This window comes from Chinchilla lanigera, unplaced genomic scaffold, assembly GCF_000276665.1.
Source record: "Chinchilla lanigera isolate Chin_1 unplaced genomic scaffold, ChiLan1.0 scaffold00110, whole genome shotgun sequence".
Lineage (NCBI taxonomy): Eukaryota > Metazoa > Chordata > Mammalia > Rodentia > Chinchillidae > Chinchilla > Chinchilla lanigera.
Window position 1 is genome coordinate 2505705 of NW_004955511.1, and position 24010 is coordinate 2529714.

A 24010-nucleotide genomic window follows, 5' to 3' on the forward strand; every position below is an offset into this window, starting at 1 on the left:
CAAGGCAGGGTGGCACATGGCAGAGGGCAGCAGTTCATGGTGGTAGAAGACAGCAAAAGCAACAAGAGCAAAAAGGAAGGAGCAGCAGAGAGCCAGCCTGTTTCCCTCCTTTATATTGTATGCAGGCTTCCCGCCCTAGGTGCAGCACTCACACCCATAATCCCAGCACTGGACCATGGATCAACCACAAACTCTAGAAGCCTGCCCCATGACCGCATGAGGCTTTGAGGGGACATCCAGACACAGACCATAATAAAAACAAAGCAAATAATATAGTATGTTATCTCTAGGCACCATGTTTATAGAGAGCCCTTCTGTCCTTGTATCAGTCCAGGAAGTTTACATTTGTAATCCCGTGGAAAAGCTATTGGAACCCTAGCGAGTTAACGCCAGGCTACCACTTCCAGTGCAACCCTGGTGAGAATAAAGACACTAAGGCATATTTGTAGTGGTGGGAAGCCAAGGGGGTCCTAAATCCAGCTAAGATAAAGGCTAACCAGAACAAAGACCTCAACCCAGGGCCAAGGCCCAGTCTTCTAATCCGTGAAGAAGGGAGTGGCTTGAGGATGAATGACTGTGAGTGGTGGGAAGTAGGTGAGTGCTGTGAGCTGGGCTGGGCAGGAGGCCTGAAATCACCTCTGCACAGGCAGAGAGAAGGATCTGCAGAAGAGTAATCTGCACAACACAATGGAGGTAGTATGTGATGTTTTAGCATCAGGCTTCAGCCCTGACGTGTAATCCTTTATTCCCTGAGAAGTCATAGCCTCTTATCTGGAGGCTGGATCTCAGCCAACAGCGTGGAGCCCAGCTCACTGTCCTGCCTCACCCCAGTTCACACATGGGAGCTACCGGGGGCCTGGGGAAACTTGGCCCTGTCACCTTGCTTCAAAGACTACACATCAGCACCTCAGCCGGACCGATTTACATTGCTTAGAGCCAATTGAAGGGATAAGGAAAAGTCCCAGCCAGCCCTATACATATCAATACATGGAAGTAGGACCAGGTTTAGCCACGATGGAGACAACTGCTCCTCCTTCAAGGGGAGTTGCCCAGGTGGCACGCCACACATGATGTACTGCAGAGCTCTAGAACATATTCACCCTGGCGACTAAGACAGCACACACTGAACAGCAAGTCACTTCCCCTCCCGCAGCCCCTGGAAATCACTGATCTTATCTGTGATGGTGTCACTTTTGTGATGACCCTGTGAGACCGTGTGAGACCCTGTCTTCCACGCCTAGGCATTCGGCAGCCTGCAAGGCACAATCTCCAATTACCCTTGCGGAGTCCTTCGTTTGTTTCTGTTAGTTTTTTGAGACAGGGTCTCACTATGCACGTCAGGCTGCCTTTGCACTCACTGTGTAGCCTTGAACTCGCAGCAGTCCTCCAGCCTCAGCCTCCCAGATGCCGGGAAGACAGGTGTGCACTACCAGGTCCAGCTAACTTTCCTCTTTCAAAGCTTAGAGAGCTCCAGCTTTTGAAAACATCTTTGGCCTCCAGATCTGTGTCCCCCAACTGCCCATCCCTGTCCCACATGGTGACAGTGGCCTGGCCCTTCCTGTGTCACAGAGGCAGAGGTGTGCATCACACACCGTGCATCAGTGCTGAGGAGGGTTACAGGTCGTCATCCTTGGGACCTGACTGCTCACAACGGGCAGAGGAGGCAGAGCCAGGAATCTCCCTGGATGGCAGGTGCGCGAGCATCGGCGGCTTGAGAAGCACTCTGGCCCTGCCTCCATCACTGTCCCCACCCCGAAAGTCCCCTGCCTGGGCCCCTGTGCTGTCCCCTGCTGTCCCCACTTCTGCCCACCACACCCCTCCACACGCTTTCCAGACAGTAGCCAGAGCCATGTGGTCACCAAACACCACCACGACACCAAATGCCAGTCTCTCAGTGGCCACTCTCCTGCGGCTGTAAGACCTAGCATGACTCGTGCACTGCGATGGCCTTTGCCCTGCAGCCACTCTGCCCCTGCACACACCGTCTCCCCGGGCATCCGCCCTCCTCCCACACCAGCCTTGCCCGGCCTCCTGCCCAGAAGTCACAGCCCCGTCTCCCGTCAGCACTGCCGCCTCTGTGAGGTGCCCTGGACCCCTCTGTCTGTTGAGCTCCCCCATTACAATCATGTCAGTACCCATTTGACTTTTCATGTCTGCTGATATTCGTTTTATTTAGTTTGATGTGCTAGTATTCGGTACATCTATATTTATGCTTGTTCTGTCTTCCTCTCAGACTGCTCCCTTTACAAGGATGTAGTGACCTTCTTTGTCTCTCTTAAGCAGCCTTGGCTTGAGATCCACTTTGCCTGCCAATAGAATAGCTACCCCTGCTTTTTTCTGGGTTTCTGTCCTATGGAAAATAGATTTTCATCTCTGACTTTTAGTTTATGAATTTCTTTTTGAATTAAATGTGTTTCTTGCATGTAGCATATTGTTGGATCTTGCTTCTTCTTCTTTTTTTTGCGGGGGGGGGCGGTTCTTTTTGAGACAGGGTCTTGCTATGCAGTTTAGGCTGGCCTTGAGCTCGCTTTGTAGCCCAGGCTGGTCTCAAACTTGCAATGATCCTCCTGCCTCAGCTTCCTAAATGCTGGGATTACAGGCATGCACCACCATGCCTGGTGTTGCTTCTTGATCCATTCTGCTAGTCAGTTTACTTTCATTGGTGAATTGAGACAATTAACATTGATCATAATAACTGATATGTATTGACTTAGGTTTTTTTGCTTTTCATATAAATTATTTTTATTTAGAGAGAAAAAATAAAATTTCAAAACAAGATAATAGGAAAGTAACAATGGTTAGTACATTGAGAATTGTTACCTTTAAATTAGTTATTCTGAGTACAAGATATAGGCATTTTATTGACTTTTCTTTTTCATGTTATTTTGCTGTTGTTGGTTCCCTTTTTTCTCCTCTGTTCAATTCCCCACCTTCCCTGATTGTTCATTCTGTTGGGGTTCATGGAATTGTACTCTTTGTTATCTCTTTCTAGAATCTCTTTCAGAACCTTTGGAGTGTTGGTTTGGTGTTTACGAATTTCTCCAGGTGCTGTTTGTTGTGGAAGTATCTTATTTCTCCATCAATGTTGAAAGACAGTTTTTCAGGGTACATCAATCTGGGTTGGAGATTGTTTGCTTGAAATCCTTCACTCCAAGCTTTTCTTGACGTGAGGGTTCATGTTAAGTCTTCTATGATTCTGATGGGCTTTCCTTTATAGGCGATCTGTTTCTTTTCTCTAATAGCTTTTAACATTCTGTTTTTGTGTTGAATTTCTGGAGTCTTAACCATTACATGCCTTGGTGTAGTTTTTTTGTCATGGTTAATTGGGGTTCTACATGTCTCTCATATTTGTATGTCAAATTCTTTTTCCCTGCTTCAGAAGTTTTCTGCCATTACTTCTATGAAAAGTTTTTTAGGTTGACTGCACTATCTCCTGCTTTTTCATTGGCTCCAATCAATCTGTTACTCTTCTTTGCATCATCTAGAAGCTGCTGGATTGCTTTCTGAGGGTCGCTTGTTATTTTTAAGCAATCTTTCTTTCCATGATTGCTAACCACAATCCCATCTTCTATATCTGATATTCTCTCCTCACATTGGCTCATTCTGCTGTGTATCCTTCCAGAGGAATTTTTAATCGCTTGCCTATCTGTTTGAATCTGTTTCATGGATTCCATTTCTTTCCTATGTTGAATGTTCATGGTTTCCATCATCTTCCTACACTCCTCTATTTTCTTATCTGTATCTGCTCTGGAGTTCCTGGGCATGTCTTTCATTATGGTCACCATCTCTGTAGTTATCGGAGAAATTATTTCTGATTTGTCTTTTTTTTCTAGAGCCTCATTCATCAGCTTTGTTACTTCTCCTGTTACCACTTGGGAGAGTCAGGGTGGGTGGCTTTCAGATTGTCCCACCTCATTGCCTCCTGGGTTTGCAGTTGGTGAGCGGGAAGTCTGGGATTGCATCTTGCTTAAGTGTCTTCTCATTTTCTATTTTTATTTTAGTTTAATTTCTGGGTAGATCCTTGCAAATTGCTTATGGCAGGTAGCGTTATTGCTGGTAGAACCCTTAGGAAATGATTATTTCTCAGCGATGCCTTCCAGGAATAGCTCACTTTTGGGTTTTGAGTTTGTTGCAAGATCCTAGCTCTTCAATTTATTGGGGATGAGAAATTGTTGTCTGCTTGGCCTATGCCTTGGTTGTTTGGCACTGTCCTGTAGCATTTTTGTATGATGTTTAGACAGTCTCAGTCTTGGTATAGGAAGAACAGTTAATTAGAACAACTGTGTCACCTTGGCTAAAGTACTACAATCAGCAATAACAGCAGTTGATAGAGACTACTACGAAGCAACCCTGAGCAGGACTTAAACTAATCAATGGGCTTTTCATGTTCACTTGTGAATCTGTCCAAGGCCTACGCCCCTTGTCTGGAAATGGGCGCTAGACTCATAGCAAGTAAACTCTGTGAGTCATGAATCCCTGCTGAAGCCTGTAATGGTGCCTGAAGCCAGAAAGCCTCAAAGGACAAGACAAGATCACAGCCAAGGACACCTGGATCCGATCTCAACTGGATAGAGACTATGGCCTCAGGCATCTCACTCCAGGGTGGATTAACTTAATCTTATTAAGGATTAATTTCATACCTTACATGGAGAAGTTATTGAGTAATTCTGACCTTCTTGAGTACTCCTCTCCCTTCTTTTGATAACCAAATACATACAGGCCACCCAGAGAAGGCCTTGGTCTTAGCCCCAAGAGAATCTAGAACTCTGTGAGAAGGCTTTAATCTTCCTGGAACCCTGAAATCGTACCATTGCCTCTTTTTATTTAGCCTTCACTGTATATTCATTAGGGAGATTGCAGACCCGATCAACCCACAGTAACTAAATGATAACTAAGGGGTATTATTAACCCAACAAATAGCATCAAACACAGCCTAGAAAATGACAAACTGATGTAACTATGAATTTGCCACCTTTAATCCTACGAACTGGATTTGTGGTTATCTAGCAAAATCTAAAACAAACCAGAAAATTGTATACAGTAAATAAACCCTCCGTATGGCAATTTTACCCTCAGGGGAGAAAATTTAAAAGGGGTTAAGGTAGAAAAATGGAGAAATCAAAGGAGAGGAAGAGATTAGAAGTGTGGCTGGAGGACAAAGGAAGATCACGCAAACTTTGGAAAGCTGGCAAAGCAGACAGGAGGGAAAGAGAGAAGGAAGACATAAAAACAAGAACAATCAAGAAAAAAGAAAACAAAACAAAAACATAAAAATATGAAAAGATAAAAAAGAAGAGAAGGAAAAAAGCCCACTTCAGGCGTGTCTCCACTGTCACTGGTAGGCAACATGGGCAGAGTCCAGAGCTGTGTTGATTAATCTCAGCAAGCCAGTTGTAGACTTATCAAGGAGTAGTGGATAATTCCAGCAAGCCTGCACCTCTAGTTCCACTGAGGTTCATTCAGGCTGGTTTATGGCTGTGAGGCTGGAGCCAGATTTGCTCAGCCTGAAGCCGACGCGTGCCTCCTGCTGGCCCGAACCCAGCTCCGCGCCCTCCCGCCACACACCCGGAGCCGCTAGATGGAGGGAGCCTACAGCTGCGCTGACTTCTGAGCTCAGTTGTCCCCTCTCCAAGATGGTTCCTGGCCAGTCGCCCTCTCCCAGGGGATTCTGAACCCAAGTACCTCACCACCTCTGTGGTCCGCTCCCTTCACTGCCCCCTTCCACCGGTGCATTTCTCCATGGAGGCCTCTGGGGTCTCCAGAGTCACCCGTGTCTGCAGGTTCGAGCGGCCCCTCCCATGCAGTGAATCTGACCCCTCTGTCTAAAAGTGTATCTTGTTATACAGTACTTGGGAGGCTGAGGCAGTAAGATCACTGGAGTTTGAGGCCCAGCCTGGGCTACATAGCAAGGCCCTGTCTCAAGAAACAAATCAAAACAAAACAAAACAAACAAACGCCCTGGATGAAAGAAGAGTCCCGGCTCCAGAGGTGGCAACAGGCGTCAGTTCTCAGCTGTGGACGTTGGTACCAGAGCTGGCCACACACGACAATCTCTCCCAGACTACCAGGCACGGCCCCAGTCCCTGCACTGATTTCTGTTGACCGTGTATTTGCAGCAGATTTGGTGTGTGTTTATCAGGACGTGTGCGGGGTAGATAAAGTCCTGCTGCCCGTGCAGAGCTTGGCATCGCAGGAGAAAGACAAGTGAGGCAGCCGACAGCAGGTGAGAGTCAGATGAATGTCTCTCGAAGGACACTACTCAGGTGCCACATTGGGGAGGGAGCAGGGCTGCCGCGTGAGGGAGGGACTGGAGCAGGCTTAGAAGAACGAGCAGGAGCCAGGATGCAGAGAGCAAGGAAGATGGGGGCGCTGTAATCCCAGCTCTGGGAGGCTGAGGCAGGAGGATCACAAGTTCGAGCCCAGTCTGAGCAACTCAGTGATTTAGTGAGACCCTACCTCAAAGTAGAAAATAAGAAAGGGCTGGGGATTGGGCTCAGTGCCAAGGCCCTGGCTTCCTTTTCCACCACCCCCAAAAGGAAAAAACATGTGGAAACTGCAGTCCTGGACACGGGTGGGAAGGGGCCGCTGTGCTGCAGGAACTGGAAGGCAGCAGTGAGGCCGGGGCCGGGAGGGGACCTGGGAGTCGCAGGATGTCTAAGTGACAGGCTGTCCCACCCCCGGCAGGCTAAGGGCGCCTTCCCTAAGCGCAGGACACAGCAAGGGACAGCGCAGAGCAGAGCAGATTTCAGTTCCAACCCTAAGGGTGCCTGGACCTACTATGTGCTGCCCCCAAGCCCAGGGGAGCTGGGACTCGAGAGTCCTGAGTAGGTCCCTGTCACCCTGCCATCCATCACATGCCCCCACCTCCCCTCCAGTGTGAGCCCAGGGACCCCGTGTCCTCCATCCTGCGGGCAGCTGCTCACGGCCGGCCCCTCAGCAGCAGCTGCTGAGAGACAGGGGGAGCTTGGGGCAGGGGCTGCGGACGTGGGGATCCCCTGGGCTCTGGAGGGGCGGGTGGCCACAGGGTGGGGGACCTGGCTCCACACGGGCCTCCTTCCCGAAGGCTACCAGGGTCCCCAGGATGGCGGTGCACTAGGGAGGAGGGTGCCCGGGTGGATGCGGCTAGGTCGGGCAGGAGGGACGCAGTGTGATTGAAAGGTGGCACCTGTCAGCTCCAGGAAACCCGAGCTGCAGGCCCAGGAAGTGTTGTACCAACAGGGCCGTAAACAATACTCACGGCGGCCTGGGGCCTGGGGTTGGGGGGGCTGAGGACTGAAGCCACGAGGCCACTGGCTCAGAGGAGGGAGCTGCGGGCCGGAGGACAGCCGGCTCCCAAGCTGGGCGGAGGCCGCAGGTAGGAGAAGCCCTGGACCCTTCTTCACACCCCCTCCCCGCAGGCACCCCAGCTCCACCGCCCGGGCCCAAGCTTCCAGGAGGGCCCTGTGATCTGAGAAACCCGGGCTCCTGATCTTTCCTTCCTCCTCTGCTAGAGACAGAGCCCAGGGTCTTCTCACTGAGCTGCATCCCAGCCCCTTCTTTAGTTTTCATTTTGAGACAGGGTCTTGCTAAGTTGCTAAACCGCCCAGGCTGGGCTGGAACCTGTGACACCCTCCTGCCTCAGCCTCCTAGAGTGCTTTCTGATTTTCCTCTAAGGAGGTCAACTCTCCTCAGAAGCCTGAGTGGTCCTGTACCCTTGAAGTCACCTACAGAGTGACCTGCAGGTGGCCATTCGTGAGGAAGACCTCCCAGGGCTGCGGGGACATCAGGACCTTGCCTGTCCAGGGGCTGCTGGCTGGGTGGGGGGGCCACAGGACCCCTGAGAGATAGCCCAGCAGCAGTGGGACCCCAACACGGACCAACTGGAGGCTTCCTGGGCGGGGAGGGAGCGGAAGCAGAGAGAAAGCAGGGAAGGAGGGTGGAGAAAACTTCAAGAGGCTGAGGTGCACCCAGAGGCCCCGCCTCTGACACTGCCGGCCTGCCAGCGGGTCCCCCACTGCAGCTGGGGTCCTTGAGGGACCCCAGGCCAGGAGCTCATGGGGGCTGAGTCTGGGTACCAGCTCCCGGTTAGCATGGTTTAGTTAGAAGATCCCACCTCCCTGAGCTTCAGATCCCTGACCTGTAACCATCCGCTCTTTCATTTGTATGCTTTGGCTTTCTCGTACAAGGGAGCCCACGCCGTAGTTAAGCTTGTGTCTGTGTCGTTTCCTTTGGCATTGTGGTCTCAGGCTACACCCGTTTTCCTACGCACGGCCCAGGGTTACATCTTCATGACTGAGTAGTACTCCATCGATAACAGCCTGCCTTTTGAGAAGGGTCGGAGTGAGGAGTGACCGAGGTCAGGCGGGGCCTGTAGGCAGCGAGAAGCTGCTGCAGACGGGGGTGCTGCCATGGGCGAGCCTGGTCTCCCTGTTTTGAGCTTCTTCTCTCCGTGGCTGTTGATCGCACACCCGGGGGCCGGGTGGCCGAGGTTGCGAACATGCAGGGGGCTGTGTGTGCTCGTGTGTGTGTGCACACCTGCCCGGCCCTGCACGCCCTAGGCGGTGCACAGATGGGGAGAGGATGGCCAGCTCTGTCCTGGCTGCAGGGAGGAGGGGCCCCCCCAGACATGCACTCCCCGCATCGCTCCAGTGAGTGCCTGGGCGGCCGGGTCAGGACTCCCCGTCACAGGGCCGGGCACGGCCGTGCCAGCCGGTGTGTGCCGCATGACCCTCGCACGCTTCCTCAATCCACGGCGGCATGCCCATGGGCTGGGCCTCTTCCTGAGGGGCGGGGGGTGTGAGCCTGCTGCGCAGGGGTCCGTGAACAGCGGGCACGGGTCCCGATTCCCACCCGGTGCCCGTGCTGCCTGCCAAGCTGTGCGGGGGGCTGCGATGGGAGCTCTGCTCTGGGGACGGGGCCTGCGTGTGCCCCCACTCCCAGGTGGCCTGGGCACTGTCCCCGACAGTACTGCCAAGGCCAGGCAGTATTTTTAGCCGGTGACAGGAGCGTGCACCTTCCTAGCCCCTGTGTCATGCCCCGAACCTGTCCCGGAGTTGTTTTCTTTGTAACTGGACCCCAGGCAGGGCAGGGGATGAAGGAGCTGCCCTGATCCCACACCTGTTTGTGAGTCCTACAGTAGATACAGTACTTAAATAGGAGTACTTAGACACAGTATTTACACTGGAATACTTAACACAGTACTTAAAAGGACACCCCCGCAAGCCGGGCCCCACTCCCTCCCGAGCCCTGCAGAGTGAGGCAGGAGATGCGCGTTTGCCACCCAGGCGGGCTCTTCCATGCCCACCTCTTTGGGAAACACAGGCTGGCGCGGCCTGGTGGGGCGGCTGCCCCAGGGCTCCCAGATTCCCGACTTGTTGCCCTGCTCCTATCCGCGGGCACTAGCTGCCCGACTGCCCTCAGTGCCCGCCTCTGAATTACCGTGTGTTAAAATTCAATAATGCACCTTTAAAAAGACACTTTCTATCAGGCTGGAAATGGAAATTCAATATCACTTGCCAGAAATAGAAAGAAGCTGTAAAAATAAATGCAGGGAGACGAAGCAGCGCTGTTTGAGTCGATGCAGCTCCTCCTGTCTGCTCCGGCCCGGGGATGGAGTGTGACTGTCCCCCCACCCCCACCACGCCGTGTCCCAGGGCCTGCTGTAACTGCAACCACCTCGAGGGTGTTATCAAAAAGGGGCGAAACCACGGGGGGCTGTGCTGTGGCCCCACGTTCCCGAAAGCAGAAGGCGCAGCCTACCAGGGTTAGGTCAGCCGGCTCAGCAGCCTCTCTGCCGGCCCCCTTGTCAGCGGAGCCCCACTCCTGGTGCCATAGCAACAGAGGATGCCCGGTGTCCAAGCAGCGGGGCAGGAGACCAGGACTGGGTGCAGACACCCAAGCTTCCTGGGGACGGCTTCACCCCAGGTAGGGACAGGGCATGACTAGGTCCCCGGTCTTCTCTCTAGACATGGACCCCAAGGAAGAGAAACTGTCCAAGGAGGAGACCACTGTCTCCCCAGCCGCAAAGGAGCCTGGGACATCAGGGTCTGGAGCAGAGGAGACCAAAGGCCCAGTGGGGGAGACGCAAGCTGAGGATGGTGTCCCCGAGGACGGTGTCCCCGCGAATGTTGTCCCCAAGGACGGTGTCCCCGAGAATGTTGTCCCCAAGGATGGTGTCCCCGAGGATGGTGTCCCCAAGGATGGTGCCCCCGAGAATGGTGTCCCCGAGGATGGTGTCCCCGAGGACGGTGTCCCCGCGAATGTTGTCCCCAAGGACGGTGTCCCCGAGAATGTTGTCCCCAAGGATGGTGTCCCCGAGGATGGTGTCCCCAAGGATGGTGCCCCCGAGAATGGTGTCCCCGAGGACGGTGCCCCCGAGAATGTTGTCCCCAAGGATGGTGTCCCCGAGGATGGTGTTCCAGAGAATGATGTCCCTGAGGATGGTGTCCCCAAGGATGATGTCCCTGAGAATGGCGTCCCTGAGGACAATGTCCACAAGGATGCTGTCCACAAGGATGGTGTCCCTGAGGATGGTGTCCCCAAAGACAGTGTCCCCAAGGCTGGAGTCCCCGAGGGTGGTGCTCCCACAGGCCTGCAGGAGGAAGCTGCTGGGCTAGAGGGGGCGGGGCAGGGGGAGCCCGGGAAGGAGGCAGGGGGAAAGCAGGAAGTCGAGGTGGAACCGGGAAGGAAGAAAGGCAAGGAGGAAGAGGCTGCCGCAGCTTCCCTGGGGACGACAGCCAGGAAGGACGAGACCACAGCCCAACCCGGGGAGGCCGAGGACACGGAGGAGGCTGTGCTGGCCTCACAGAGGCCGAAGGGTGATGAGAAAGAGGCCCCCGCGGAATCTGAGGAGAAAGAGGGAGTGAACGGCAGAGACAAACCCCCACCCACAGAGGCTGGTGGGGACCAGGTCGCCGACCAAGAGGCCAAGGCGGGATCTCAGAAGGCAGCTGTGGACGGTGAACCCCATGAGGCTGACGGAAAGGAGGAGACCGAAAGAGGTGCAGAGGAATTGGTGAGTGAGGCAGAGCAGGGAAGAACACCACACCTCCAGCAACAGAGCTCTAAGGCCCTGTGTAATCCCAGCACTTGGGAGGCTGAGGCAGGAGGATCTCAGTAAGCTCCCACAGGAAGGCCCAGTCTCCCTCCACTGATCTCCGGAGCCTGGGGCAGGGAGGGGAGCAGGATGTCGCCCTCACAAAGCCTGGGCAGGTGCTCGTGGGAGGGGGAACCCACAGGGACCCTGCCCATTCCAGGAGCCCGGAGGCCGTGGGGAAGACCAAGAGCAAGATGAGGATGAAGAGCCCAAGGAGGGGGCCACAGGGGTCCCCAGCTCCCCTGAGGAGTGGCCCGAGAGCCCCAGCGAGGAGGGCCCTGGCCTCAGCCCAGGTGAGCAGGGGGTGAGGGGTGCCTGGGCTGCTGGGGGCAGACAGCAACCGGGAGCCCAGCGTCCGCCCTCTGCCCTGCAGATGGTGTGGGCCTGGAGACCGCAGCCTCGGGGGACGCCAGCCCTGGTGCCAGGTAAGGGGGTGCGGGCGCCCGCTCAGAGCCCATCCCAACCCTCACCACCGCCGCCCCCAGCCTGGCATGGTGGAGGGAGCCGGGTGCCAGGCGGGCAGCCCCTCCCACCCCGGACAGTCCAGGACGCTAGGAGGCAAGAGGCAGAACCTGGCTCAGTCAGCTGCTTTCCTGAGGGCCAGCGCCACCCGGAGACCCAGCCAGAAAGCCAGAGCTCCGCCGCGGCTCTGCTGGTTACCGGCTCTGTGACCTCAGCCCTGTCCCTAACCTCTTTTTTGTTTTGCTGAGACAGGGTCTCGCTGTGTAGTTCAAGCTGCCTTGAACTCAGTGATTCTCCTGCCTCAGCCTCCCAAGTGGTTGGCTGACTTCTATGGGTCCCTTTATTTATTTATTTATTTATTTATTTTAAATAAAAGGAGGAAAACATTAACAGACAGACAACCTTTTACAAAATAGCAAAAGAACAGTACAGACACTACAGAGTTACAAACAAAGTGGTAGGAAATTAACAACGCTTGTTATATTACATATTGATATCTTCAAAGTGGTTTCTCAGGAAAACAGATAGAGACATGCAATATTGATCAATCAAGGACTCACTGAGTTTCTTTCAGTGAAGAAATAGAAGACAGAAGAACAACTATGCTAACTATCCTGTATATACACACATACAAAATTTCTCCTTCTTTCCCTTCTCTTTCCCCACATCCCAGCTGCCCTTTACCCTTGAGCGTTTTCCTATCATTTCACAATGTCTATCATACCCCCGAGTTTATTATGGGTCCCTTTAGGTGGCAGGGACCCCTGCCCAAGTGCCAGCTTCCTCTGAGCCTCGTCGCAGGGGTCCCGGCCCCTCTCATACTGTCCCGGCCTCTCCACGTAGCGAGTCTTTGCCCAGCGACGTGCCCCAGAGTGCCACGGAGCCCCCTCCCGCAAAGGAGAAGAAGGAGCCGGCCCCGGCACGGAGGGTGTCGCCCGCGGCCCGGCCCCGGGGTCCCCGCGCTCAGAACCGCAAAGCCATCGTGGACAAGTTCGGCGGGTAGGGGCAGTGGGCTCTGGGCTGGGCTGGGAGGTGGATGTGGCCCGGCAGGGTGGCTGCAGCCTCCAGGGCCCGGCTGGACACGGCATCCCCCCAGGGCGGCCTCGGGCCCCACCGCACTGTTCCGGAACCCAAAGGCGGCCGGGGTGGCCGTCGGGGGCGTCAGGAGCATGCTGCTGGAGTGGAGCCGGGCCATGACGAGGAAGTACGAGGTGGGCACCCGGCGGGCACAGGGGGCGGGCAGCGGGCCGCGGGTGTCCGGGTGTGGGGCTCACTGGCTCTGCCCTGCCTGCAGCACGTGGACATCCAGAACTTCTCGTCCAGCTGGAGCAGCGGCATGGCCTTCTGCGCGCTCATCCACAAGTTCTTCCCCGACGCCTTCGACTACGCGGCGCTGGACCCCGCCCAGCGCCGGCACAACTTCACCCTGGCCTTCTCCACTGCTGAGTGAGCCCCGGCCCTGGGGGACCCTCGAGACCAGGGCTGGACCCCCAGGGTGGAGGGCGGGGAGCCGGGTTCATGCGGGGCCAGTCACGTGGCCAGCACTGAGGTTTCCACGCCAGCCACTGTTTCCAACAGCAGCAGCTCAAACACACAAAAGACCCTGCTCGCTAGGCGCCTTTTAAATGGACAGACAGCTGAGCATGGTGGTGCACACCTGTCATCCCAGCACTCAGGAGGCTGAGGCAGGAGGATCACCGTGAGCTCGAGGCCAGCCTGGGCTACATACCGAGTTCAAGGCGAGCATGAACTACATAGTAAGATCATGTCTCAAAAAAACAAAACAAAAATAATAAATAAATAGAAAGGCAGACCATGAACACACACACAGAAATGAAATACAAAGGGTGGTCAAAAATAAGGTGAATATTTACATTTTTCAAAAATGCATTACAGTAAAGCTTGCTAGTCAACCCCCTGCCCCTCACATGGGACACACTCGTCCCACTGCCCTGGCCTCTTTCTGCAGCAGCTCTGGAGTCCTCCTTCCTGAGGGTCTTTACGAGGTGTGATCAAAAGCACAGAGAGTGCTGCCGCCGAGGGCCGTCCACCGGAAGGCAGCGCGTGCATACACACACACACACACACACACACACACACACACACACACACACGACGCTGCGTCCGCGTCCTCCTTAGCTGCCGGATCTGGGGCACTGTGCGACATCGGCTGTTCTCTAAGGTCAAAACGACCGTGCAAGGGAAGCGTTTAGAATCGATGCAGGACGCTGAGGCAGCCAGGACAGGGCAACCAAACACACTCAGGAAGAGGGCTCCAGAGCTGCTGCAGACCGTGGCCGGGACGGTGGGGCGAGTGTGTTGGGGGCGAAGGGGAGCATTTTGAGGGTTCGTGCCAGTGCGTCTTTTGCTGCAGCAAGTATTTTAACCACACACCGTTTTCTTATCACACCTTGCATGTCGCCAGGATCACAGGCACCACAGATGATCCCGGCAGGCTGGGACGCAGCGAGGTGGCCTGCCGTCCTTTTAGGGTGGGGTTGCAGGCATCTGGGCCAGACTCCACCTGCACTGTCTGCCAGCTGCGTGACCCGGACGAGCTGAGCCTCTGGATTCTGATCACGTGGGGCGGGCACTTCTCTTTCCCAAGGATGCTGAAGTGTCAGTGGGGCAGTCGCCCGCAGCAGCGCCTGCGCCCTGTGAATGGGTCACTGGTTACTCCCAGCCACAGGGTCTCTGCTCGGCTTGGCTGTGAATGGAGTCACCGCTGATAGGGCGGGAGATCTGGCTTCCGCCTGGGGGCCGCAGCCCCGGAAGGCAGGAGGGGTGATCCAGGAGGCAGACGCGGCTGGCCGCTGGGACCTCATCCTTGGCACCCGGAGCCTGCCGGTTCTTCGAAACCCTCCAGGCCCCGCCCCCCCCCCCGCCCTGGGCCAGCACAGCTTGGATGCCAGCCCCGCCAGGCGGCCCAGGACAGCCTTTCCCTCGGGGCCTGCCCTCCTGTGCCCTTGCCCACGGCTGGCTTTGGCATCGGGCAGGTCCTGATCGTCCTGCACGCTGATCTTGAGCAAACCACCACGCTCCGAGTCTGAGCTTCTCCGCCACAGGTCGAGGGGGAAGAGTGGGTGTGTGGCCAGCCCCGCAGTCGGCTGAGGGTGCCCGGGCTAGGAGGGCCCAAGAGTGACGAGCGCAGGGCCAAGGCAGCTGTCTCGCCTCTGCCCCGGCAAAGGCCCCCGAGGGCTCAGAGAAGTTACTGGAAAAAGACTGTGGCTAAGTTCTCTGCAGCTCGGCCACCCACCCAGCACTGCTGCCCCAGGCCTTCCTCCCCCAGCCGTGTGAACACTGCGCCGGGTCTGAGCCCTGTTCCCAATTTTCTTACAGTACTGGGGATGGAACCCGGGCTCTTCCCCGAGCTACATCTGCGGCCCTTTCAGTTTTTTCATTCTGAAACAAGTTGCTAGGTCACCCAGGCTGGGCTCCAAGTTGCAGTCCTCCTGCCTCAGCCTCCCAGAGTGCTGGGATCACAGACGTGCACAACCACACCGAGCTAGGTTTGAATCCTGACTCTGCCAGCCAGGGCTCAGCTGTCCGGTCTGCACTATGGGGTGATGGCCGAGCCACCTCCCACCCCCCACACATGATGCCCCGGGACCTGGCTGGCCCCCGCCCATCCCCTACCCACTTCCCGGCTCCACGTCTCACCTCTGCCCCTGCTCCCCACCCAACCCCGGCCGCAGGAAACTGGCCGACTGTGCCCAGCTGCTGGACGTGGACGACATGGTGCGGCTGGCAGTGCCCGACTCCAAGTGCGTGTACACCTACATCCAGGAGCTGTACCGCAGCCTCGTGCAGAAAGGGCTGGTGAAAACCAAGAAGTGAAGGCTGAGTCAGGAAGGTGCCCTGGGCCTCGCTCCTGCTCCTCGGAGACAGCAGAGCCGGGGGTCAGGCAGGGACAGGCGGCCCCAGTCGTGACTGCATTAAAAGGACTTTTGTAAAACCCTGTCTCAGGCCTCGGCATGCTCCCTCCCCACCACAGGCGCGCTCCACGAATGGTGGCAAGCTGGCATGGCTGGGGTCCGAGTCCCCGAAGGCTCCTGGGCCCATGGTTTGCTCTCTGGTGCGGCCAAGTTGAGCGCTGGGGCCGTGGGAAAGTGTCTGGGTCGGGGAAGTCAAACTCCGGGACGGCACGGACAAATTGGTGACTCAGTGGGGTCACTGGAAAGATCCCTTGGGGCCTCACCAAGGGACGGGGTCACATGGTACGACCTCCAGGACTCTCCCACCCTTGCTCCTTCCTCTCTGGCTCTCGGCCGCCCCCTCTGCTTCCTGCTCGCCGTGAGGCAAGCGGCCCTGCTCCGCCAGACCCTCCCACCATGAGGCTGAGCCCTCTGGAGGGGCAGCCTGGGTGAACCTTTCCCTGTCCACACGGCCTCTCGGGTGTTAGGTCATGGTGGCGAAGAGCTGGCCAACGCCCGAGCTCACATTCCCAGCCGCCCGCGGCACCTTCCCCAGCTCTCTCCAGCTCTCCCACGTCTCCTCCTGGCCAGGGGGCTCGAGGCAGGGATGCAGTGGAAGCTCGTCCAGGAATCGCACTGTCATGGCTTGGCTGTAGATGGCTTCCCCAAGGCCCAACCGCTCATCGGCGGGGCTTTTCGGAGCCGGCTGGGTCGAGGGTGTGTGAGCTGGGACTCGGGGGGCGTGGTACTACACGAGCCCACTGGTTGGAATTCGCAGCTGTGGCTGTGGCTGGACGGATTTAGTGAAGACAGAAGCCCCAGTGTGGGTGGCACGACCTAGAAGGTTTGTAGCCTGGACGGAGTAAGAGGGGAAGGGAGGCTGCCTGCTGCTGCTGCTGCCTCCTGCCCGCCCTGCCATGGGCTGTTTCCCCCCTGCGATGCCTCTGTGCCACGCCACCCTGCCTTGCAGCCAGCTGACTGGACTAGAGCACCACAACTGTGAGCTAAGTACACCTCTCCTCCTTTAACTTTGGGTGTCAGGTACCCTGTCTCAGCACCGAGAAAAGTAACCGAGACGCGCACCCAGACAAGGCTGGGGCTGGGGGCTCCTGAGAGACCCCGCGCCCTACCTCGGAGACATTAGCATTTCTCAGCAGCTTCCGGCAGTAGCACCAACGGAGCTCTCCCTTCCTTCTTTCACTTGCAGTGAACCTTCCAGCCCTGGCGGGAGTTGAGGCCTCTTTTTGCTTTGTGTGCATCAGGGCCAGCCCTAAGCTGGTTGTAACATCCTGCTAACAGCTCAGTTCAGCCAGAAACGGTGACTGAGCCCAGGGACGTCATACGGAGCTGTATCTGTACCTCCAGACTTTTATTTTGAAACAGTGTCTTGCTAAGTTGCCCAGGCTGGGTTTGAACTTAGAATCTTCCTGCCTCAGTCTCCCAGAGTGCTAGGATTACAGGCATGCACCACCACGCCCAGCTACGATAGCCTATTCTTTCATTGCCATTCATTCTTACCATATCCACAGGAGCTGGGGCCAGTTAAATCCCAGCCCTCACAGAGGATTTAGCTGAACTGTAGAATTCTGTCTTTAACGGCCAGGCCAGTGCATGGGTTCTGCAGATCTCCAGACTGGCTGTGGGGAGCGCTGGCCTCTCAGAACCAGCAACCCGTCAGGGCAGCGAGTGGTCAGATTCTGGGATGGGGGTTAGATTCTTTATTTTGTGATTTATCAGTGAAAAGTAAAAGGTTTGGTACTGAAATCTGCGCACACCTGAGGGCTTCAGGAGACTTCAGGAGACTTCAGTCCCTGACGTGAAAACACGCCTCTGCCATGCCTCCGTTCCCACCCACACCCAACACCCCACTGGCCTGGTGCCTGTGTCTGAACTCTGTAGGCTCAGCAGAGACCCGGGCAGGGGAGGCCCTGCACGGCCGGGGGACCCCAGGCCGAGTCCACATGCCACACACACGGGCCGGGCCCTGTCCCCCACCTGCACCTGGCCTCCATACTGCTGGGAGGGAGGAGCCCCAGTGGACCTCCAGGGCCTGGCCACAGTCCACGAGGCTGTGGCCCAGCAGGCGCAGGATGGCACGATTAGGAGGGCCGGTCCTCGCCGAACTGCCGTGTGAACTCCTCAGCCTTCCTCCAGAACAGCTCCGGGCTCCAGTCCAGCAGGTCGGCCAGGTCCACCCTCAGGGGCTCTTCCAGGTTCGGTGTGTTCACCAGAAGGCTTAGGGCCTCCAAGACTGGGGAGAGGACGGACAGAACGTCAGGGTGAGGGCCCAGCTCCCTCCAGACCCTGCACGCTATTTTTGCTTTTCAAAAGCTACGTGCTAGCCCGGCATGGTGACTCACACCTGTAATCCCAGCACTTGGGAGGCTGAGGCAGGAGGATCACCACAAGTTTGAAGCCATCCTGGGACACATAGCAAATTCAAGGATAGCCTGAAGTACATAGCCAGACCCTGTCTCAAAAAACAACAATAAAAAAAAAAGGAATTCAGTTCCTCAGCTGCATTAGCCCCTCTAGAGCCTGTGACCCTGGACTGGGCAACTCTGCAGAAAGCTCTGTTGGACACTGCCTGCCATGCGCTGACCCTTGCTCCCTCTTTGTGCCTCAGTGTCCCCTCTGCTCCCTGGGACCAGTGAGAGTGCTACCTCGGGAGTGGGTGGGAAGTGCAAGCCAGAGCGACGGTGGCCATTACTGTGGGAAGTGCAGGCCGGAGCAATGGCGGCCATTACTATGGGAAGTGCAGGCTGGAGCGATGGTGGCTATTACTATGGGAAGTGCAGGCTGGAGTGATGGTGGCCATTACTGTGGGAAGTGCAGGCCGCAGCAATGGCGGCCATTACTATGGGAAGTGGAGGCTGGAGTGATGGTGGCCATTACTATGGGAAGTGTAGGCCGGCGAGATGGCGGCCATCACTGTGCCCCTGACCTTTCGGGCACAATCCCAGAAAGGCAGAGGTTTGCACAAGGCCAGGCTTCCTCCTCCCAGCGCTCTGTGATGGCTCCTGTCTACACGCCCCCTAGGCTGGGTGGGTCGGGAAGGTGGCTGGATCCTCGCACTCCTAGCTGACTTCCTGTTGGGGGTGGGGCCCCTGGGGGGGCCTGGAAGGGTTCATTTCCCTCCCTGGCTCCTCCCTTGTGTCTCCCTACTTCCTGTGTGCCACACCTCGAGCAGCTCTCCTCCTCCAGACCCCTCTGCATGCTGCCCTGCTTTGAAGCCAGTCCCCCATAGACTGACCCTCTACAAACTGTAAGCCAAACAAACCTCTCCTCCTTGAAGGTGTGGGTGTTGGGTACTGTGTCCCAGCAAAGGAAAACTGAGATACACTTCCTCTGCTGCTGACCCTCACTCTTTCCCACAAAGCATGGCTGAGCCCCTCTGGCCTGCAAATCCACATCCTCCTGCCTTAGCCTCCGGAGAGCTGGGATGAGGGGTACGCCCCACACCCTGCTGAGAATCTTCCTTCCTTTCTTTGAGGGATTCCCAGCTCCTGCTGCTTACCCCCCAGCCCAGCCCCGGGCAGGACCCGCCCTCACCTTGGCTGGCCTTGGTGTGAGGTTTCCAGTTCTCGCTGCTGAGGAGCGGCAGGCAGACCTGGCCCTGCTCGTCCACGTTGGGGTGGTAGATCCGGGTGATGAAGGTCACCCTGGGGGGCCGGAAGGGGTACTCCCTGGGGAAGTCGAGGCGCAGGCGGAAGGCCTTGAGGCTGTAGGGATGCTGCTCCTGTGGTACAGACCCACGGGGGGAAACTTAGACTACCTGACCCGCCTGGAACGCGCAGTGACTGCTCTGTCCCCCGGCCGTCACCGCTGAGCCTAGGGCAGGACAGTAGGACCCTCTCTGAGGCTGCAGACCGAGGCTGCTGTGCTCTGGTTCTGTCCCCTGCCTGCGGCCCGGCACCCCGGCCCTGAGCTTCCCGCCCACACTAGCCTTATCCTGAGGCCCGGGCTCCCCACCCAGCCTTCCTCAGGCTCTGTGTGCCCTCTGCACCTCCATCTTGCCCCCACTGGGGGGCTCTGACTTCGCAGCACCCTTCCGCCTGCCCCTCCCCCTCCCCCTGCGGGCTCATTGGCTCAGAGCTGGTCTCCATGGTGACTGCATCCTCTGGACTCCTTCAAGCATCTTTCCCCTGAGGCCCTGGCCCCAAGCCTGGTCCCTGGACTGCTGCGATCCAAGGGACCGGACAGCGGCACACTGCTGATCTGACTCAAGCTTTTGTCGGGTCAGTGGAGACAGGAGGAGGCAGCCAGGCCACCCCATGAGCAGGAGGACCCCAACCTAAAGGGTGACACTGCTCATTCCCCTGCTGGTCCAGAGACCTGTGGCCAATGCAAAGCCCAAACGTCTTCATTTTTTGTCCAAGGCACCAAAGGTATGAGGATGAATTTCTCAAGGAAAGTGCATTTAGTCCCTCATCACCAGGGGGACAAACTCGAGATCCTGTGTTCTTGGAACTACTACTTTCACAGGGAGATTTTAACATGATACGGCACACTCAACAGAAAAAATGAACGCAGTGGAGATCGCTGTCTTTGCAGTCACAGGTTGTGATAATTTCTCTGAATTAAGATCTTTAAAAGAAAACAAAATAGCCAGGCATGGTGATGCACGCCTATAACCCCTGCACCTGGGAGGCCGAGGCAGGAGGATCACTGTGAGCTCAAGGCCAGCCTGAACTAGGTAAGGAGACTCTATCTCATCGAGGGATAAAAGATCTGTGTGTGTGTGTGTGTGTGTGTGTGTGTGTGTGCGCACGCGCGCACGTGTGCTTTACATGATTTAAAAGAGCAGAGTCCACCAACCAGGGTAACCTAGAAGTTTATCACTACTCCTTAAAAAAAGATCCCAGAGATGTTTCTTTTCCTTTCCTTCTTTTTTTGTCTTTTTGAGACAGGATCTTGCTATGCAGTTCAGAATAGCCTGGAGCTCACTTTGTAGCCCAGGCTGGCCTCAAACTCGCAAAGATCCTCCTGCCTCAGCCTCCAAAGTACTGGGATTACAGGCTGCACCACCAGGCCTAGTTTCTTTTTCTTTTTTCTTCGTTTTTTTTTTTTTTTTCCCTTGGTGAGACAGAGTCCCACTATGTGGCTTTGTCTTGCCTCGGACTCCTGCGCTCAAGAGATTCTCCTGCATCAGACTCTCATGAAGCCAGGTCTCCAGGGGCAGGCCACCATCCCGGCTTCTCCTCCTGGATCTGGCCGTCTCTGGACTTCTGTCAGGGCTTGGCAGCTGCTGGTCTGCCTCCAGCACTAAGTCTATCTGCCTGGACTTTGGAAGCTGCAGTCTGCAGAGCCCCTCCCCGGTGACAGCTTCTGTGAAAGGTAGGACTGTCCCCTCACCGCCCACGCTGCTGGCCCAAGGGCCCCCACCCAAAGCCACAAGCCAGCCACACTCACAGGCAGGAGGAGCGCGTGCCACACCAGGACGTTGGCATTTTCTCTGCACAGGTCCCGCAGGTACGGGGGTGCCTCCTGCTCCAGGTCTTCCAGCTCCTGTGGGGCACAGCGTCTCACTATGGAGCCCAGGCTGGTCTCCATCTCTCCGAGATCCTCCTGCCTCAGCCTCCCAAGTGCTGACTACAGGCGTGGGCCGCCACACCCAGCTTCTCTCAGATATTGACGTGAGGCGTAAACACTTAGGAGCCTTTTCCCTGAAAGCAGGGTGCTTAGCGCTGCCCTCTTCCCAGAAAGTCCTGGGTTCCAAACCTCCACTCCTGCAAGCATCCGCTGTGCCTCACACGGCCAGCAGCAGGCAGCCAGCGCACCGCGTGCCCCTCCCAACTCTACACACCGGGGCTGGGGAACCAGGACAACCGCGTGCCTTCCCAGACCGGAGCCCCCTCCCGGGACACCACTGAGTTCTCCCAGCGGCCGTGTGCACGGCGTCCTCTGCTGAGCCCTGACTCGAGAGCAAGCGGAGGGAACACGAGGTGACTGCAGCGGGGTGGGGGAAGGCGGCACAAGACGCACACTGCGAGCTGGGCTGAGAGAGATAAACAGGAGTCCTCTGTGAGGGGACGCAGTGCCCCCGGAAGGTCACCGGTCACTACAGGAGAGGGTTGCGCGGTTAAGTACTTGAGGGACGCGAAGCTGAACGCTTTCTTCCCACAGGACTCCCAGGGCCTTGCACCCTGCGGCACGGGGCCTGTGACTCCACACCCGTCAGCTTGGTGGGTTTCGAACTGCCCAGCAGATGAGCAGAACACGCTCCTGGGCACGTCGGGGGTCGGGGAGCCACGGCCTTGGGGACCGCTGCCTGGTTCCGCGCCTCCTGGGACAGACTGGCACGCGAGCTGGGCAGCTCTGCTCAGCCAGGCCCTCCGCCATGGTGCTCCTGCCCCGGAGCCGGCGGCCACGGACTGCACCTCTGACACGGTGAGCCAGACGGCCCTTCCTCCTTCAGCTGTGGGAGTGGAACAGCGATTCCCACAGAACCCCACCTGGGGCTGGGAGATCGCTCAGCAGCACAGCGCCTGCCCGGCAAGCACCAGGTCCTGAGTTCTATTCCACGTACCCCCCAAAAGACCCCAGCTGCTCTGAGTCTAAGACCTTCGGGTCTGGAGGCAGGGAGGGGGTAACAGGCACTCAGGGCAGGCCCGAGTCTTCGCCGACAGCGGATGGGTGCAAGGCAGGGCACCTCACAGGGGCGGTGTCACACCTGGGTCGTGCACTAGAGTGGGGTGAGTGAGGGTTGACTGACGAACATCCCACAAGAGCTGCCTGCCCCAGCTGAGAGTGCATCGCACCCCTGTGACCCCAGCACTCGGAAGGCTGAGGCAGGAGGATCGCCTGGGCCACATAAGACAAACCCACCAGAAACCTATCTGGCCCCCGGTGCGAGATGTAGCTCAGTGGTGCGCGCTGGCCTAGCAGGAGCCAGGCCCTGGTTCCGACCCCAGCAGTGGAAAAAAAAATCTGGCCCCAAATTTCAATAGGGAGGAGGTTGAGAAACCTCCAAAGTTCCCCAAAGCCTAGACCACATTTGGAGAAGGGACTTCACCCCGGGGAGTCTGGGGTCCCCGCCCCCGAGCTGGAGGCACCCCGCACCCCAGGACGCTGCGGCCTGGCCGCCTGCACCATCGCCTGTGCCTGAGGCAGGAACCAAGTCCAGAGCGCCACGAGCCCTTCGCCAGGGACGCGCTTTCTGCCGGGACATCACCTGCCTCAGAGGAACAGAAACTGAAAGCGAGCGGTACGCCCCCTCTCGGGAGCTCTGATGCCCCCCCACGCCCCCGCCCTGGGCACACCACACGCCCCACCTTCCAGATGTTTCCAGTTGTGTCCCTTGTAGCGCTGAAAGCTCAATGGAACCGGGGCGTTTTCTTTTTTGGCTGGGGGTGGGGCGGGGAGACAAGGTCTCACCATGTCGTTAAGGCTGGCCTCAAACTCCAGCGATCCTCCTGCCTCAGCCTCCCCAGTTTTGGGATCACAGGCTTGGACACCCTGTCGGCTTGAGCCGGGGTTTTTGTTTATCTCTTCCCCTTCTCTTCCCGGCCCAAGGGGCGATTGTAACAGAGACCCAGACCGCAGCCAGTTTCCGCAGAAGTGAAACCGAAAGCGGCTTGGCCCGGGGCGGGGCTGGGCCGGGGTCTCCAGCCCCAGCTCCAGTCAGGCGCAGACCGGCCTCCTCGGGACGCCCGACCCCTCACCTTTGCCACTCGCTTGCTCGCAGACATCGCGGACCAGCGCCGGGTCGCGCAGCCCAGTCCTGCTCCGCCCCGCACGCCCGTCCCAACGCGAGTGGGCGGGGCGGTCATTCTCGGGCTTAGGTGGCTTTGGGACTGGTTGGAGGACAGGCAAAGCCCTGAGACAGCCCTGGAGCCTCCCTTTTGTTTATTTTTGAGTGTTTTGGGGTTTTTTTGCTTTTTTTGTTTTGTTTGAGACAGGGTCTCGCTATGTAGCCCAGGCTGACCTGGAGCTCTCAGCAATCCTCCTGCCTCAGCCTCTCAAGTGCTGGGATTACAGGCCTGCGCCACCACGCCCAGCTATATATATATATTTGTTTTGGTTTGGCTTTGGTGGGGGTGCGTTTCAAGACTGGCTCTGTGTAGTTCAGGCTGGCCTTCAACTCCTGGTGACCCTCCTGCTTGCAAGTGCTGGGATTATTTTGCCACCTCTGTTACAAACTGCGGACCCACTATGTGGCACTACCCACACCACGATGCCCAAAGCAGAGACCTATTCCCAGCCCGCACCCTGCACCCCAGCAGCACTTGGGGAGAACCCCTTGTGGGGATGAAGACACCTGGAGCCCCACCCCGCTGCGTTTAACAAGGAAGGCGACATCCTTTGAACCCTGTGTTCTGAGCCCAGCAGAGTCTGCGGAGAGCAGGACACTGGGATCTGTAGGCTGCAGTCCTCCCTTCCTGTTCTGAAGCCTGTGCCCGGCAGGGGGATTCACAGTCCCTTGGGACGGGACTGGACGGGACAGGTCAGAAGGAGCCACAGGGCCGGTGGCTCACGCCTGTGATCCTAGCACTCAGGAGGCTGAGGCAGGAGGATCACAGTGAGTTCAAGGCCAGCCTTGGCTACATAGTGAATTCAA

General features: G+C 57.1%; 2 protein-coding genes across 2 annotated transcripts; one reads left to right on the top strand and one right to left on the bottom strand.

Annotated features, from left to right (window-relative positions):
• Positions 1 to 7245: 7245 nt before the first annotated feature.
• On the top strand, positions 7246 to 15496 carry Smtnl1 (smoothelin-like 1). Its single transcript, XM_005407998.1, has 9 exons — positions 7246 to 7354; positions 9945 to 10076; positions 10212 to 10993; positions 11235 to 11367; positions 11448 to 11499; positions 12380 to 12535; positions 12633 to 12747; positions 12831 to 12982; positions 15232 to 15496. Exons 2-9 carry the CDS (start codon positions 9947 to 9949, stop codon positions 15371 to 15373), a joined length of 1662 nt encoding a protein of 553 aa, XP_005408055.1. The 5' UTR covers positions 7246 to 7354; positions 9945 to 9946; the 3' UTR covers positions 15374 to 15496.
• A 1649-nt stretch (positions 15497 to 17145) lies between these two features.
• Ube2l6 (ubiquitin-conjugating enzyme E2L 6) lies at positions 17146 to 23222 on the bottom strand. The gene is made up of 4 exons (XM_005407999.1): positions 23115 to 23222; positions 20863 to 20958; positions 19003 to 19189; positions 17146 to 17701 (listed from the first exon to the last, which is right to left on the bottom strand). Exons 1-4 carry the CDS (start codon positions 23220 to 23222, stop codon positions 17550 to 17552), a joined length of 543 nt encoding a protein of 180 aa, XP_005408056.1. The 3' UTR covers positions 17146 to 17549.
• Positions 23223 to 24010: the final 788 nt, after the last annotated feature.